At 35.9% G+C, this 15,056-nt stretch overlaps 1 protein-coding gene across 1 annotated transcript in view; it reads right to left on the bottom strand.

The window, feature by feature from the left end:
* The window catches only part of SEMA3A (semaphorin 3A), a 170,990-nt gene that overhangs the window by 65,210 nt on the left and 90,724 nt on the right, over nucleotides 1-15,056 (bottom strand). The window contains exon 5 of the mRNA XM_048934056.1: nucleotides 5,039-5,132. Within this exon, the coding sequence (XP_048790013.1) occupies nucleotides 5,039-5,132 (94 nt within the window). The remainder of the gene's footprint in view (nucleotides 1-5,038; nucleotides 5,133-15,056) is intronic.

The raw sequence follows: 15,056 nt of genomic DNA, 5'->3' as shown, positions 1-15,056 counted from the left end.
TTATGAGGAGTGGCTGAGGGAGCTGGAACTGTTTAGTCTGGAAAAGGGGAGGCTCAGGGGAGACCTGCATTTTACAACTTCCTGGAGGGAGGTTGTGATGAGGAGGGGGTTGGCCTCTTCTCCCAGACAACAAATAAAACCTGAGAGAATGGCCACAAGTTGTTCCAGGGGAGATTTAGGTTAGACGTAAGGAAAAACTTTTTCTCTCAAAGAGTGGTCATGCACTGTAATGGCCTGCCCAGGGAGGTGGTGGAGTCACCATCCCCAGTGGTGTTGAAGAGGTGCTACAAGATATGGTTTAGTACCTCAGTGTGTAGTTATGGTGATAGGAGGATGGTTGGACTAGATGATCTTGTAGGTCCTTTCCAACCTTGTGATTCTATGACTCTATGATTTTTACCTCCTCTCATAGTTAAAAGAAGGCTAATCTTTGTTTCCCTATGCAGATCATCTTTTAGGCTGATATTTGCTCACTGATATGCTAGGAATTGATTCTTCTGTCACTGATAGTTTTGCTGCACTATTTCCATTGTTAGTAGTTTTCAAAGCAGTCTTCATTGGCTTTAAGAAGGAAATGAAACTAAATAGAAAACTTACAAACATCTCCTAGGCAGAAAAAATGAAACAAAAAAAAGGTTGCCACTTTGTATTTCCAGTCCAACTGCATAAAACAAGGACTATGGCTTTCCTTACAGAGCAAAATGACAGCCCTCAGTTGTTTGCATAGAAAGAAAGCACTACATATTGGATACAAATTGTTGCATGCTAAAGAAGCAGCATTATAACATAGGCATGCAAATACACCTATTAAGTTTACTGGTTACTAATTTAGGGGGAGAAGAACTATTTTTCCTACATATTGAACGGAAGAGTCATAGAAGTGCAGGACTCTTCTCCCAGCATCTCTCCAAGTTCATCACCAAGTTAATATGTTAAAAGCTAAACAGTATGCATTTATTTGCCAATTTTTTCTATTCAACTCTTAGGGAAGGCTGCATTCCTAAAATGCAGCACAAGAGAGACATGGAGGTGTTGGAGTCGGTTCAGAGAAGAGTCACAGAGATGATCAGAGGGCCGGAACACCTCTCCTATGAAGAAAATTTGAGGGAGCTGGGCTTGTTTAGTTTGGAGAACAGAAAGTTCTGGGGCAATCACCTTGTGGCCTTCCAGTATCTAAAACGAGCTCACAAACAGGGGAGAGATGGACTTTTTATACAATCTGAGAGTGACAGAACAAGGGGAAACAGTTTTAAACTAAAAGAGGAGAAATTTAGATTAGATATTAGGAGGAATTTTGTTACTCAGATAGTGTTGAGGCAATGAAATAAGGTACACAGAGAAACTGGATGCCCCATCCCAAGGCCAGATTGGATGGGGTACTGGGCAGCCTGATCTAGTAGATGGCAACTCTGCCTGTGGTAGGGTGGTTGAAACGAAATGATCTTTAAGGTCTCTCCCAGCTTAAGCCAGTCTATGATTCTCTGGATCTGTGGTCTTTTTTTTATTATATATTAACTGAAGTTAAGATTTTCAGAAGCACATAGTTGTGCCTTGAAGTCACTTCTGTTAAAGACAAAAGCCAAAACACCCCTGAAACTAAAATAAACTCTGAAATCCTGAAACTCAAATGTACTTAATAGCTAAGTTGTAATACAGTTATAGCAAATTCTTGCTTGGTAAGAGTCTAATGAATTTCAGATCACATTAATTCAAATTTGGAAATACAAAGGCATCTAAAACAATGTAAACAGATAGATAGATAGATAGATAGATAGATAGATAGATAGATAGATAGATAGATAGATATTCTTTTTGTTCTTTTAAACCAGTGAGACACAGAACTATAAACAGCCTTGAGGATTCTGGATAATCAGAGCTTTTGAAAATCCCAAAGGAACATTTCCTAAACAGCAGCTGACTGATAATGGAACAATGGCTGTCTCCTTCCCTGAGTTATTTTCAACTATCCCAATACTACTGCTTTAGACTAACACATTCAGTGATAATTTTCTCCTGTGATTTTGTTTTGCAAGTACCACGCTCCTCTCATTTTTCTCCTGCCCTGGAATATACACTTGCAGTGTATTGCCCAGAGACTGCTTAGTGTCTACTTATTTGTGCATTAGCCCACTCAAATGGGGATTGTTTCATTAGCAGTATACAGATGGGAATGGCTGAATAATGTCTGATATTAGTAGGAACTATTTGTATCATGTTCCCAGCTGGTGTTTACTTAAGAGTAGAGTAACAATAACTACTTTTAATGAACAACTCTTAAAAAAATAATGAAAAAATGTTTGCAGGTGGATGAGGGAAAGAAAGAATATTAGAAAAATATTGGAACAATTTGAATAAGGTGAACTTCTGTTATTGTTTTTGTTGTTTTTTGTTTTTTGTTTTTTTTTCAAATACTGAATTTTATTAGGAGAGAAGAAATACTGAAGATCCTTTAACAGTAATAAGAGTTTCAGCTGAAATGTAAAATAAGAATCTTGAGTACTAAGGGCTATTAAAAATCTTAAATTACTTTTTGCAAACTAACCTCGGTGTTTTGACCAAATTCCAGCCTAGGTAATTACATATCACTTACCTAAGATTTACCTCCTAGTTAGGGAGTCAAAAACGTACTCTTTTTTCCCACTTAGTAAAAAGCTTTCTTTAGTGTTTTTGATGAAGAACAGAAGTTATTTTTTCCCTCCCACATTTAACCATTCAAATTACTTACTCTTCTCAGCCTTCTTCCATTTTTGCTATAGCTACATTTTGTTACTAATTATAATATTGCATTTTAATAAGTGCTGAATAATTTTTTTTACATTTGCTCTCTTGAACCTAAGGTAACCCCTAGTTGCTTGTGAATACTGATAATAGCAGACAAGGGGCCAGGAGCAACTGAGCTATCTCTCAGCTCAGAAAGGAAGAAGGCATCTATCCATATTCTTCTTGGTGTGAGGTATTTGTTATGAAGATATTTTTCTGGCCTTCATAGTCCCATTCACTGCTTCAAAGAACAGTTGCACCACATCTCTCCACACAGACAATGCTCATTCCTTATTTCTCACCTCCAGAGTATTGAAAGGCTTCTCACCTCCCAATTTGAGGACAGGAAATTACCTTTGGTCATAATTTTGGCATAAATTTTATGCATTTTGGCAAAGATGAGAGTAAGTCATTGTGAACCAGAGTGAATCTGCTGTACAGCTTCTTAATATCAGTAGAACTTCACTAAAATATTGAAACAACTGCAGCATTATAATCAACGACACAATATAACTGTGAGGTAGCTCTGAGGAGGCAGAGCAGAAAGGATGTTCACATTCAGGATGCAGGAATGCTAATTTTAGCTTCAACATGAATCTTGTAAGTCACTGGAGCTGCAATTAGTCACCGGCATTGAATGTTGAATTTGTGCCATTTTCTACAGTGTTAATACAACCATGACTCTAATGGAAGGCTGATTTAAAACAAAATATGATGCTCAGTCTACTGTTTATTAGGAGGAATAGTACATGGAGTGAAAATTATTGAGATAGGGAGTGGACTCACAAAAACAAAGATGCTTTAAAGACTTGAAATCTAAGCCAAGGGAAATAAAACAATCATATTTGTGCATAACTGAGTAGAAAAAAAAAGGAATGCGAAAAGCTAGACGCTGTTGATTTTGTGCAGTTGCATACCAGGTATACCATGTAATACTGGCTTGCCATCATTCTCTTTCTTTACTGTACATTAAAGTAAATAGTAAAGCCAATCCCTTGAGAGTAGCTATGACACAAATTCAAGTTGCTCCAGGCACTAATTTATACACTGGACTTTTACACATACTTTTTTTTTCTTTCTTTCTGTTTGTTCAGGATACAAGTTGGGGCAAGATGTGGAAGCCTTTCTTGTTTTTCCTTTCAAAAAGTGCATGTCCCCAGGGTAGCTCATCACCTGTGAACATTAGGAGCTTCGAAGATCAGGAAATGAAGCACACTGAAGATTAAATTTTTGTTGTTGCCTCTTTTGAATAGTTTCACTTTTAAATACAATGCAAATAAAATTTGTAGTCACTAAGCAATACTAGACATACGTAGTCCCAGAGAACACAGTGTATCTGGTTATGTGTCATTTTCCAAAGGCTTCTGTGATAAGAAAATCTGCAGGCTTCTGAGACTACTGCTGTCTCCTTGGATTTGAAGTTGTGATTAAGTGCCAGAAAGTTACACATTAAGGATAAAGTGGCTACTCTTAGGCAGAGTTCTTACAGAAATAAGAATCAACTTTGTTTTGCTCTCAATTTCTTCTTCCCTTAATTTCATCTCACAAAACATTTTTTGTGAAGGAAGAAGGAAAAACAACAAACACAATTCAATTACATAAATTAAATCAATTATATAAATTAAATCAATTAGATTAGTTTAATTAGATTAACATATGCCAGGTGCTCCATACATACATATTCTATGAAACTAAGTATTACTAATTCAAATATACTTAATTTATTGAAATCCCTCTTTTCTGGATAGGAGTCTAATTGCATTCACCGTCAGATACATCTTTTCAACTGAAACAACATTTTAAGGCCTGGACCTGTGAATGTTTGTATATCTTCAACTCAGATGTGAGTACAACTTGGTGATGGACTTTACTTGGCTACAGTACTGATACGAAGAATTGCTTATTCCTGCTCTCATTTTGCTCCCAGATGTGCTGGCGCAACCATCTGTGAGGGCACACAGTGAAGTGGGCAATTAAAATACCTCCAGAGTCACCTAGTTCTGATTCTGAAGAAACAAGATGTCACACAGTGGTAAAGCAGTTAGTGTGATACTTGAATCTTGTCTTACACAAACTCTGCTCTCATGACGGCTGGGCCAACTGTATTGAAAAATGAAACTGGAATGACTAATGACTACGTCAGCTTAGACAGAAAACAAATAAAACAAAGTCCTACCATAGGTGCTGTGAAGAGCAAAAATAAATAAATAAGTAAATAAAAATGGCAGGGAACTGGCAGTGAATGAATATCTCACTGAACTCATGCTCTGGCACCTACCTACTAAAAGAGAAGCTGTCAGCAATTTAGGATCGTAAGGGCTTTTCCCTCGGCCGTTTTCAAAATGTGAATCTTCCATCCTAAAAATGTTGTCCTGTGGAGTGGAAAAAAGAAAGGAAAAAACAATTTTATTTGATGAAATGAAAAATAAGTTGAATTAAATAGAGTACTGTATATGTAATGCATACTGTTTGGTGGTTTGTTTTTTTTTTTGCTCAAGAGAAGTGAAATTACACTAGGAGAGTATCTGAAAAAAGTCCCCATTTTCTAATCAGTATTGTGCTGATGGTACTCAAAAGCACAAATACATGCACACAGCTTGTGCCTCATCTAGTCTACTTCACATACACTTTACCTGGTTTCATTGAACAGCCTGCGCTTTCACAAAGAATATGCCTGTGTAATTTCAACTGAAGAAGCTGGAATTTCAATGTTTTGACTGAAAAAATGAAAGTGTAGATTAATGTGTTACAGGATGCTAAACCTGAACTTGAGTTCTCAGTGACCTACTGGTTTTACATGATCAAATACAATTTTAACTTCATCAGCAAAGCTGTTTTTCAGTAATGTGCAATGCGACTTTTACAAAATGGCAGTTGGGGGGAACAGTACATGGGGTTATAAAACAAGATTAAAAAAGGCCTCAGTCAACACTAACTCAAATCAAGGTCAGTAAATCCAAAGCAATTGGCTTTTCAGTACATTTAATGATTTTAATTTTAACTGCGGGACCAAATCTGCCAATCAAACATAATAGTTTGTTTACTTTATGTTTTACACTAAGGGTAAAACCAGAATAATAAATGCTTTTTGCATAGTAGACATTATGTTGATAGAAGAATTGCACAGGGCACAGTAAAAGCTAAAATTTCCATTTTTCCATCTGCACTGCGGTTAATTTCCATTGACACCTAACTAAATCATGGAACTCTAAAGCCAGGACATACTCTGGCAATAATTCTGGGAATTATTCTGTGCACCCAGTTCTCAGTCACTAATACCTAAAAATTCTTTGAGGTAGATGACGAAGGCAGTATTTTAATAAATATAAATTAAATACGAATTTCTTGCTGTCTGATCAGAGATAATTATCTGTTTTAAGAAAAAAAAAAAAAAAAAAAAAAGTAGCGTGGAATATGACTAAAGTATATGTATTCATAGAATAAATCAACTGAGAAAATATTACAATATAGAGAAATATGTAGCTTCCATTTGAGAGAAGACTACTGCCAGCACAGGCTGTTACTCAGCTTTAGTTTTTTCTAAACAAGTCTTGAAAACCTTCCATTGCACCCTTAATGATTTTTTTTTTCTCTAAAAACAAAACAACAACAACAAAAACAAACAAACAAACAAACAAAAAAAACCAAACTAATCCTTTTTTTTCATCTGAGGAATCATTTGTGGCTTTCAGTCCTTGTTATATTATCTACTATGATGTGGAAGAATGAGAGTAACTACCCTTAAAGTAGTTACAAGCTGTTCTTAAGTTGCCCATTTTCCTTCTCTTCTCTGTACTAAATCTCACACAAGAACTTCAGAACAGAGAAGCTTCACTAGTGTGTGAACTCCAGAAAGTATATTGTATTGTCTTGTGTTCGAAAGTAAAAGCTTCAATTAATTGTACACAATTATTTCATTCTCAAGGATAATGCTCCAGAGCTCAGTGCTAGATCTTTGGCGCTCCATAGTGCTGTTGTAGGATGTAAAATATAAAAATAAACTAACTCAATTACTTTGATTATATATATTTTTTTTTAATGTGAAGATCAATCACACAAATAGCTGATATTTTCAAGGGAACTCCAGAAGCTCTTAACATTTCACTTCATTTACTGGTGAAAAAAGGTGAAGGGAAAATGGACTGTTTAGCAGAACAGCCTATCTGAAGAGATTTCCTACTTTGAAAGATAAAAACTTGGGGCAAACTTTGTGAAATTTGATCCTAGAATTCAAGCACAATCTTGTAGATGTAGCCTGCTTGATTATATTTGTATAGTCATCCTGTATCTGTAATATCTTGCATAATATTAAATTTATTACTTTCCTTTTGTCCTTTCTACTTTTGAATAGTCCAGACACATTCCTCACTTCTCTGCAATTTTCTGACTTTACTCCTTCTGACCAGAAATGATTTAATAATGAAAAAGATTTTGTTTTAAATGCTGTACGTACATATATAGAACTTGCACAATAAATAAAAGCAGTAAATTCAGGAGAATGCTCTACTTCAACTACAGTAATATAAAAAGGCACTAATGCTACAAGCCATTATTGAAAAATGTTATTAACAATCTACATTTACTTGGGATTTCTTCTTAGTAGATGATAATTGCTCAACATGCACACCAATGGATATTTGATAAGGCTATAAAGTCAGTGGCAGGACAGTTAAAGCAGAAGATATTCCCAAGATTATTCCATTTGTCATTATGGACAAATAGGAAACAGATGTGGAAAGTGATTTGATATAGGAAGGATCTGATTTTTTACTATATTCCTCTGGTTTATGTCACTGTAACTTCACTGATATTGGTATATAGCAAGCAAAAAAGAGTGGAAACTGGGTCAGCCTAAGTCAAAAATGATCTACCCTTTTCTTTGTGATTGTAGAATAAACCATTTAAAATAGGAGGTATGACAGGGAAATCCCACAGTGTTTTCATATTTCAGTTAAAATGCAATGTAGACACACATTATATATAATAAGTTTCCAAATGTATCAGTGACTAATAACTATGATAAATATATCACTGTTAAGTGTCAAATGAATGTATCTTGGATAGCCTGAAGCCCCAGAGAGTTTTGATAAACATACTATGGGAAGTCTCACCTATCACAAATAGGGCAATATGCCCAAATACCTTTTAGAGTATTGAAGTCAAACCATCTCTGTCTGTACACCAAAAATACAGTCAACAGAGAAATAAAACCTTTCCTATATACTCCTCTCTGTCCCATCTCCCCCTGACCTCAAGTGGAAGACTAGAAAGGTTAGATTGTAAGTGATACCATAGAATCACAAAATGTTATGCGTTGGAAGGACCCTTAAATAAGGCCCTTCATTATTATAAGGCTATTTCTAGTTCAACAGTCCATCTATGAATAGGGACATTCACAGCTATATCAGGTTGTTCAGAGCCCCATTCTGCCTCATTTGCATGTTTCCAGGGGTGAGACATGAACCCCATCTCTGGGCAGCCTATTCCAGTGCTTCACTTTTACTTATTGTAAAAAGTTTTTTCCTTATATCCAGTGTAAATTTCTTCTCTTTAAGTTTAAAACCATCTTCCCTTGTCCTGTCACAACAGACTCCGGTAAATGGCCTGTCTGATTCTTTCCTGTAGTCCCTTTTTAGATACTGAAAGACAGCTCTCAGGTCTTGTCAGAACTTTACTTTCCTCCACGCTGAACAGTTCCAACTCTCTCAGCCTGTCCTCATCTCATTGATATATTTCTCTAGATGGCTTCTTGAAATATGTGCTTTCCTGTAGTGCACAGTTTGATAGACGTCAAGACTTGGCCACAAAGAAATATATTTCAGACCTTGAAATAAATGTAAAAGTTCTGATGATTGCCATTATTTTACTCCATTATTTTACAGGCTATCAGGATTCACTTTCAAACATCTGAAACATGTCTGGAATAAATTTCCTATATCATGATAATGAGTGGTGACAAGACATTGCTACTTGACAACACTTATTTCATAACTGGCAATAGAATTCAGCCAGCCAGTACCATACCAACCTGAAGTTATATATATATGTATATAATGCATTAGACAACATTACACACACACACACAAGGGCTGGTCCAAAACTAATTCCTCCTATTTTATTATGTTGGCCCATGACATCAGAGGTGGATGTTGGTGGTATGACACTAGAGTTTGAAGCTTCCCAACAATATTTTGCTATGTTTTGTCACCATGTGACAGATGACAGCAAAAGGGAAGTCTGACAAAAATGGCATCTGACATAGAAGCATTTATGAAGCAAAGGTGTGTCACCAAGATTCTCCATGTGGAAAAAATTACACCCATTGACATTCATTGATGCTTGCTGTGAGTGTATGGACATCAAACAGTGGATGTGGCACAGTGAGGTAGGTGGTGGGTGGTATGTTTCAGCAGTGGTGACAGCGACAGCAGATCATCTCCATTGGTGCAGATTTTTATGATTGCAGCGTACAGGCTCTTGTTCACAGGTGATAAAAATGCATAGCTAATGGTGGTGACTATGTTGAAAAACAGTATTTTGCAGCTGAGAATTTTCTCTATGAAATAGTGTTATTGTGCTCTTTGTGTCTGTTAAGTGTTGTAGTTTTCACAGAAATAAGCAGGAGGAATAACTTTTGGAGCAACCATATATATGTAAACATAAATGTATATCCACATATATATCCACATGTACATAAATCTGTATATATACCCAGTATAGAAACTTTTAATGCCTTTTCTTTGCATCTATTTCAGCTGCCACCCAGTCCAGAACTCTCTCAATAAAGCAAGGAGATGAAAGATAACAGCACACACTGTTTTTTGTTATTATATTTTAAATATTCTTTCCTAATTTAGTACTGTTTATGGCTAGTAAGAAAACTGGTGATTATTGGAGAAGAGACAATTTTTTTTTCTTGGGCAATTCACACAGAAACTGTTGTAGAATTGCAGAATTTAACACAACAAAATTACTGCTGGCCGATGATGAATTAATGCAGTGCAAGTACATGATCTGAAGAAGCTATGTTGATGGAATGCATACAGTCACAAAAGAGGTATTACAGGCTTAGTTTATAAGGTATGGAAGATATAGAAGGATTTGACAGCAGTGATGCTCCTCAGCTGTGCTAGAGTGATTGAAGGAACTCATATCCTTACTTTTGTAACCCTCAAACCATAAATACCAAGGAGCGCATCTCCAAGGCAACTTCAAGGGGCTAGCTGATCCTCATGACAAGCTGATGAACAATCATGTGGGATGGTCCAGAAACATTCAAGATGCCAGGACACTTTGGAAATAAGTTAAACATATTTTGTTTATCTAGTAAAGGTAGTTTTGGCCACATCTGTGAACACTATTGAGGCTAATATTTCCCTGGCCATTCTCACAGATTCTGTTGTACTAATACAAAGAGTTTTATATAAGAAACAGATTGGGGAAAGAAAGGAAGGAGGGAAGGGAAGGGAAGGGAAGGGAAGGGAAGGGAAGGGAAGGGAAGGGAAGGGAAGGGAAGGGAAGGGAAGGGAAGGGAAGGGAAGGGAAGGGAAGGGAAGGGAAGGGAAGGGAAGGGAAGGGAAGGGAAGGGAAGGGAAGGGAAGGGAAGGGAAGGGACAACAAAACTGAAAAAACAAAATAACCTGCCTGGAGTATGACAATACATGGAGAAGGTGATCCATTTGAAGGACTTTAAGGCAGACGGCAATGTCTCTTAGCTGAGACAGAAATTGCTGGCAGTTAAATCTGTACTCAGCATCAGTGAGAACAAAGGGAAAAGCCTCACTTCCTGCTCAGAGAAAAAAAAAAACTATAGAGAAGGTTTGGATTTATCTCTTCTACACAGAGGCATTAACTGCACATGATATATTTGCTGCCCAAATCACAGTCAGCAGAAAGCAACAAGTACCTGTGAATGACGAGTCAGCCCAATCAAGAACAGCAACTCCCAAGGGCAAGGTCACTCTTCATTGACCATAGAAGATGCTTCATATGAACTTAGGTCTGAGCAAACAGGATGTAGCCCTTCTGAAATGAATACTGCTGAGGCAGCTGATAGGATACATCTGACTTTGAGAACACAGGCTGATGATTTTACATTTTTTCCTTTTTTTTTTTTCCCTGTCCTCTTCCATATAATTCATTTTTTTCATTATTTTCCTCTAGTTCAATACAACTTTCTGAGCACATATTTTATGACTATATGAAAGATATTTCACAGAGTCTTTTAAGTACCTTTCAGTCTATGAGAAGTGATTTATTTATGAATTGTGTTACTTTTCAAGAAGAATTTTAAGTGGAACAACTGTGTGGGATATGGCTATGTTGTTATTGTTATTATATTTCCTATTTCACACTTAATCTATTGAATAATGAAAACTGTTAAAAGTGAGGACTTTGGTTTCAGGTTTGGGAATCACACTGTTATGGAACTTTTAATAAGAAACTTTTATTAAAGTCATCCCAGTGGAATGCCTTATTTTTTAAAAAGTGCAAGTGTAAATAAATATAATGTGAGAAATTATGCAAAAAAATAGAAATATTAAAACAATTGTAAACTTTGAGGGAAGTGGTAGCCATTGGGGAAATAGGTGAAAAGTGACTGAAGCAATAATGCAACTATTTCAAACTATTAATTATTAAAATAAAAAAGGGGGAAAAGAAATACAAGGAGTCTCTGACTTTCAGTATTCAGTCTCCATGTGTTTTCACTCGCACATGTTTGGAGGATACTGGACTCTGGAACACCATTATTATATTTTGTTTTCCAACTTGAGGCTCAGCAGAATCGAGCTATCGGAAACCAGCTTTAAAACCCTGTGGGAAATCACTCTTAAGTGAGAAATTTTTAGCAAAATGCTGTTCCTAAGAAAAGGTCTCCAGCTTCTGCAGGACCTGCCTCTTGGTTTTCTATGCTGTAATAATGGCAATTGAGAAGGATCTTTGTTGAAGAAACTGCAAAACTAATGGTAAGTATCTGCCCAACTCCCTGTGCCTGTCCTCAAAAAGCTTGCCCAGATTCTTGATCACTGCAACTCCTCTCCTCTCTTCCTTTTCAGACCCCGAACATGTTCTGAACTCAACCACACTTGCAGAGTTCACTGAAATCTGGATAGCTGAAAATGCTATTTTTGATACTGAGCTGAAAGAGCTGTAGTGATCATCTTTACCTCCATGCTTCCTTTTGTAGATTAATGAAAACAGTACAGAGTTCTAGATTTCTGTGTCTCCTTTTATCTCAATATGTCACTCATACTGACAAGTTTTTCTGGCTTACAATGTTCAGAATATATATTAAAATATAGTAGACAACTTGGGTAAAGATTGGAAAACTTGTCTACCTAGACTGAACCAAATTTAGACAACTCTCAATAGTTCTGGTTGAATAAAATATCGGAAGTCCCATACTTCTCTGCTACTTTTTGAAATTAAATGAATTAATATTCATTAAGTTATCAGAAACCTTTGCAAAGAGGGAAGTGTTTTATATCTGTCTGTCATCCATCTATCAATCTATTTAATTATCTATCTACATTATTCTAATTCAGTTAATTTAATCAAAGGGAAAACAGCCAAATGGGCTGTTCAGAAACAGCTATTTTAATCTATTCATTATCTCTACTTTGATTCCGTCTGTCTCTAACTGGAAGACAAAGAAATTGATACTGTTAAATAGTGAAGACTTATTCACTAGTATGAATACTTATATTGGTATTTATATGAAGAATAGCATCTTTCAAATAACTGTGCAGCATAAGTGGGTAGGCCGAGCCAAACTGAAAAAAGAAGTATACATTTGTGGGCCAGTCTTATCTAACATACATGCAAGTTGGGTTTCGTTTTGTTTTTCTGAGAAGCTATTTACCCATTTGCAGTAAGCCTAAAATACTGACTAAATTAGTACATTAGGCAAAACATTGTTTTAATTCTGGATAGCACAAATAAATGAGTAGACATGAATAATACCAAGGTATTTCATTTTAGAGTCATTATCCCTTTAGCAAAACTTTCAAAACATTCACACACATAAAAACAAACAACCAAAAATAGCACACTGTTAATAGGAATGACATGCTAACCTTAAGTGATTAGTAAAGACACCAAAAATGCTATCCCAATAGCATACCAGACACTAGATACCATGAAGGATATTGAACAATTCTCAGAGGACACTGTGAATTAGAATGTCTTTGTACTGCAGCTTTCTGTGTTGTCAAGTGTAATACATCACCTGAGATCACCGTCTGACTCAAATAGGATGACCTCTGAAAATATAACTACCATACAATGACTGTCTGTTCTAGTCTAGTTATTAAGTGGTCTGCATATGTAAGCAATAAGATACATAAAGCTAAAACCAGTACATGAAACTAAAAGTCTCAACTCTTTTCACAGAATTTTTACTGTTCTTATTCTTACCCCCAACATATTTTCCACTAAAAACATTTGGAACAGATTCTAATTGCTTTAGCAGATTCTACTATTATGTTAAATAAATTATTGGGCCAAAGTCTATTACATGATTGTACTAGTTTTCTATGGTTATTTTTAGCATTCAAGACCACTTCTTTCCCCCTTTGTCTTTTGGATTTCCTGTAAGTTATTAGACTGTGGTGAGGTCAGGCATCAGAGGAAATAACAGCAGTGCTAACTCCTAGACTCAATGTTTTATGAATTACTGAGCATCCGTGATGTAATGGCAATAAATCTAACCCAATCTCATTCTTATGTCCTGTTGTAAATAAATGAAGTTAGCAAAGGTGTTATTTTATTCAAGAGCCTTCCTGATGAGAACGAAAATGTTTCCCCCAGGGGACTGTTTGTAAAACTGCCTCCATAATTAGGGTGCCGTTTAACAAGAGAAAGGTTCTTCAGTTTTCCTGGGGAACTTTCATGTCTGTGTTGGGTTTTGTCGAGGGTATCTTATTTACAACACAAAAACAACTGCAAATTGGGGAAGCAATGTATAGAAAGGACCTAGTCAAGTGGAGTTAACATATTAAGCATATGGCCAAGATTGTCTGATTTCCCAAGTGATTTTGCATGCCCCCAAGTCGAGCACCCAATTTAAGACTTGCTCAAGGGCTTTGATTTTCACAGAATGCCTTCTGGGCAGTTTAAAATTCTGATACTTGAAACTATTAGTCACTTCTGAAAAATTTACTGATATGTCTTCATTGCTTTTTAGCCTGTTTTTCAGTTCCCAGTGTGGAAACATTCTCTGTGAGCCCAAGTCCTCACTAAAGGTTTCAAAAATCTGACTGTGAGTGACAGAATGAGAAGAAAAACTAAAAAAAAAAATATTACGAACTCCTTTTTTTATCCTCCCCAACTACAATAAGCTGTACTGAATGTGCTTTCAAAGAATTTGTGTAAGAAATCATAGAGCAACAAAGAATTATATTCTCAGAAAATACTGGAGCAACTACTAAGCTTTTTTTATTTGAAGTATTGTCAACTAACTGCAATATTTCACTCAGAGAAGCCTGTAAAGTGTCAGGTCTAGCCCTGTGCCTGATAAGTATTCAGGTTAAATGAAAACAAAACAACAAACTGAACAAGGTCTGGAATAAGCAAGCTGACCCTTTCTGTAGTCTATTTTTTTCTTCAGTAAGGGAAAACCTACATTTAAAATCTCTCCAATAAGCACTTACTTTGTCTTCGTACCCTTCACTTTCAGCGTGACTTCACCCAGCCCTACTATGCAGCCTCATTTTATTCTTCCTCATTAGCAAAAAATAATATCTTCAACATGTTAATAACTGGTATTGCATTAGAGAACAATACAGTTGAAAAGCTAACTTCACAAGGAGACATAACTAACAGTAGACATAATTATAACCAGTCTCCATGACAAGTTGCAATTATTCCTCATGGTACTGTGTTTGAGAAAAATATATTTTTCATGCAGGTTGAGGGTTTTTTTATTAGAAAAGTTGAGAATGTTTGATATTTTCCCAGTGCAACAAAAACTTTGCTGACATAAAAAAAAAAAAAAGATGAATTTAAGTGCTTTTGATTCAAGATGACAACAAAAAAAAAAAAAAAAAAAAAAAAAAAAAAAAAAAAAAAAAAAAAAAGAAAAAGAAAAAGAAAAAATTCTCTTCTTTGCCTGCTTCTCTACCTTGCCTGATTTTCTAGGATCCAAGCGTCCCCAGAAGGGAAGAGAGTTAATGAAGCTGACAAAGAAAATAAACACTCAGCTCATATGTACACTTCTACATGTACACTCATAAACAGGAATGCACAGAGCTGGCAACTCTCATTAGCATAACTACTGATAGGTGTATTTTTGAAAA

This window comes from Lagopus muta, chromosome 1, assembly GCF_023343835.1.
Source record: "Lagopus muta isolate bLagMut1 chromosome 1, bLagMut1 primary, whole genome shotgun sequence".
NCBI classification, from domain to species: domain Eukaryota; kingdom Metazoa; phylum Chordata; class Aves; order Galliformes; family Phasianidae; genus Lagopus; species Lagopus muta.
Note: the sequence above shows the minus strand (reverse complement) of the source record. Positions and strands in the feature narration are given on the sequence as shown.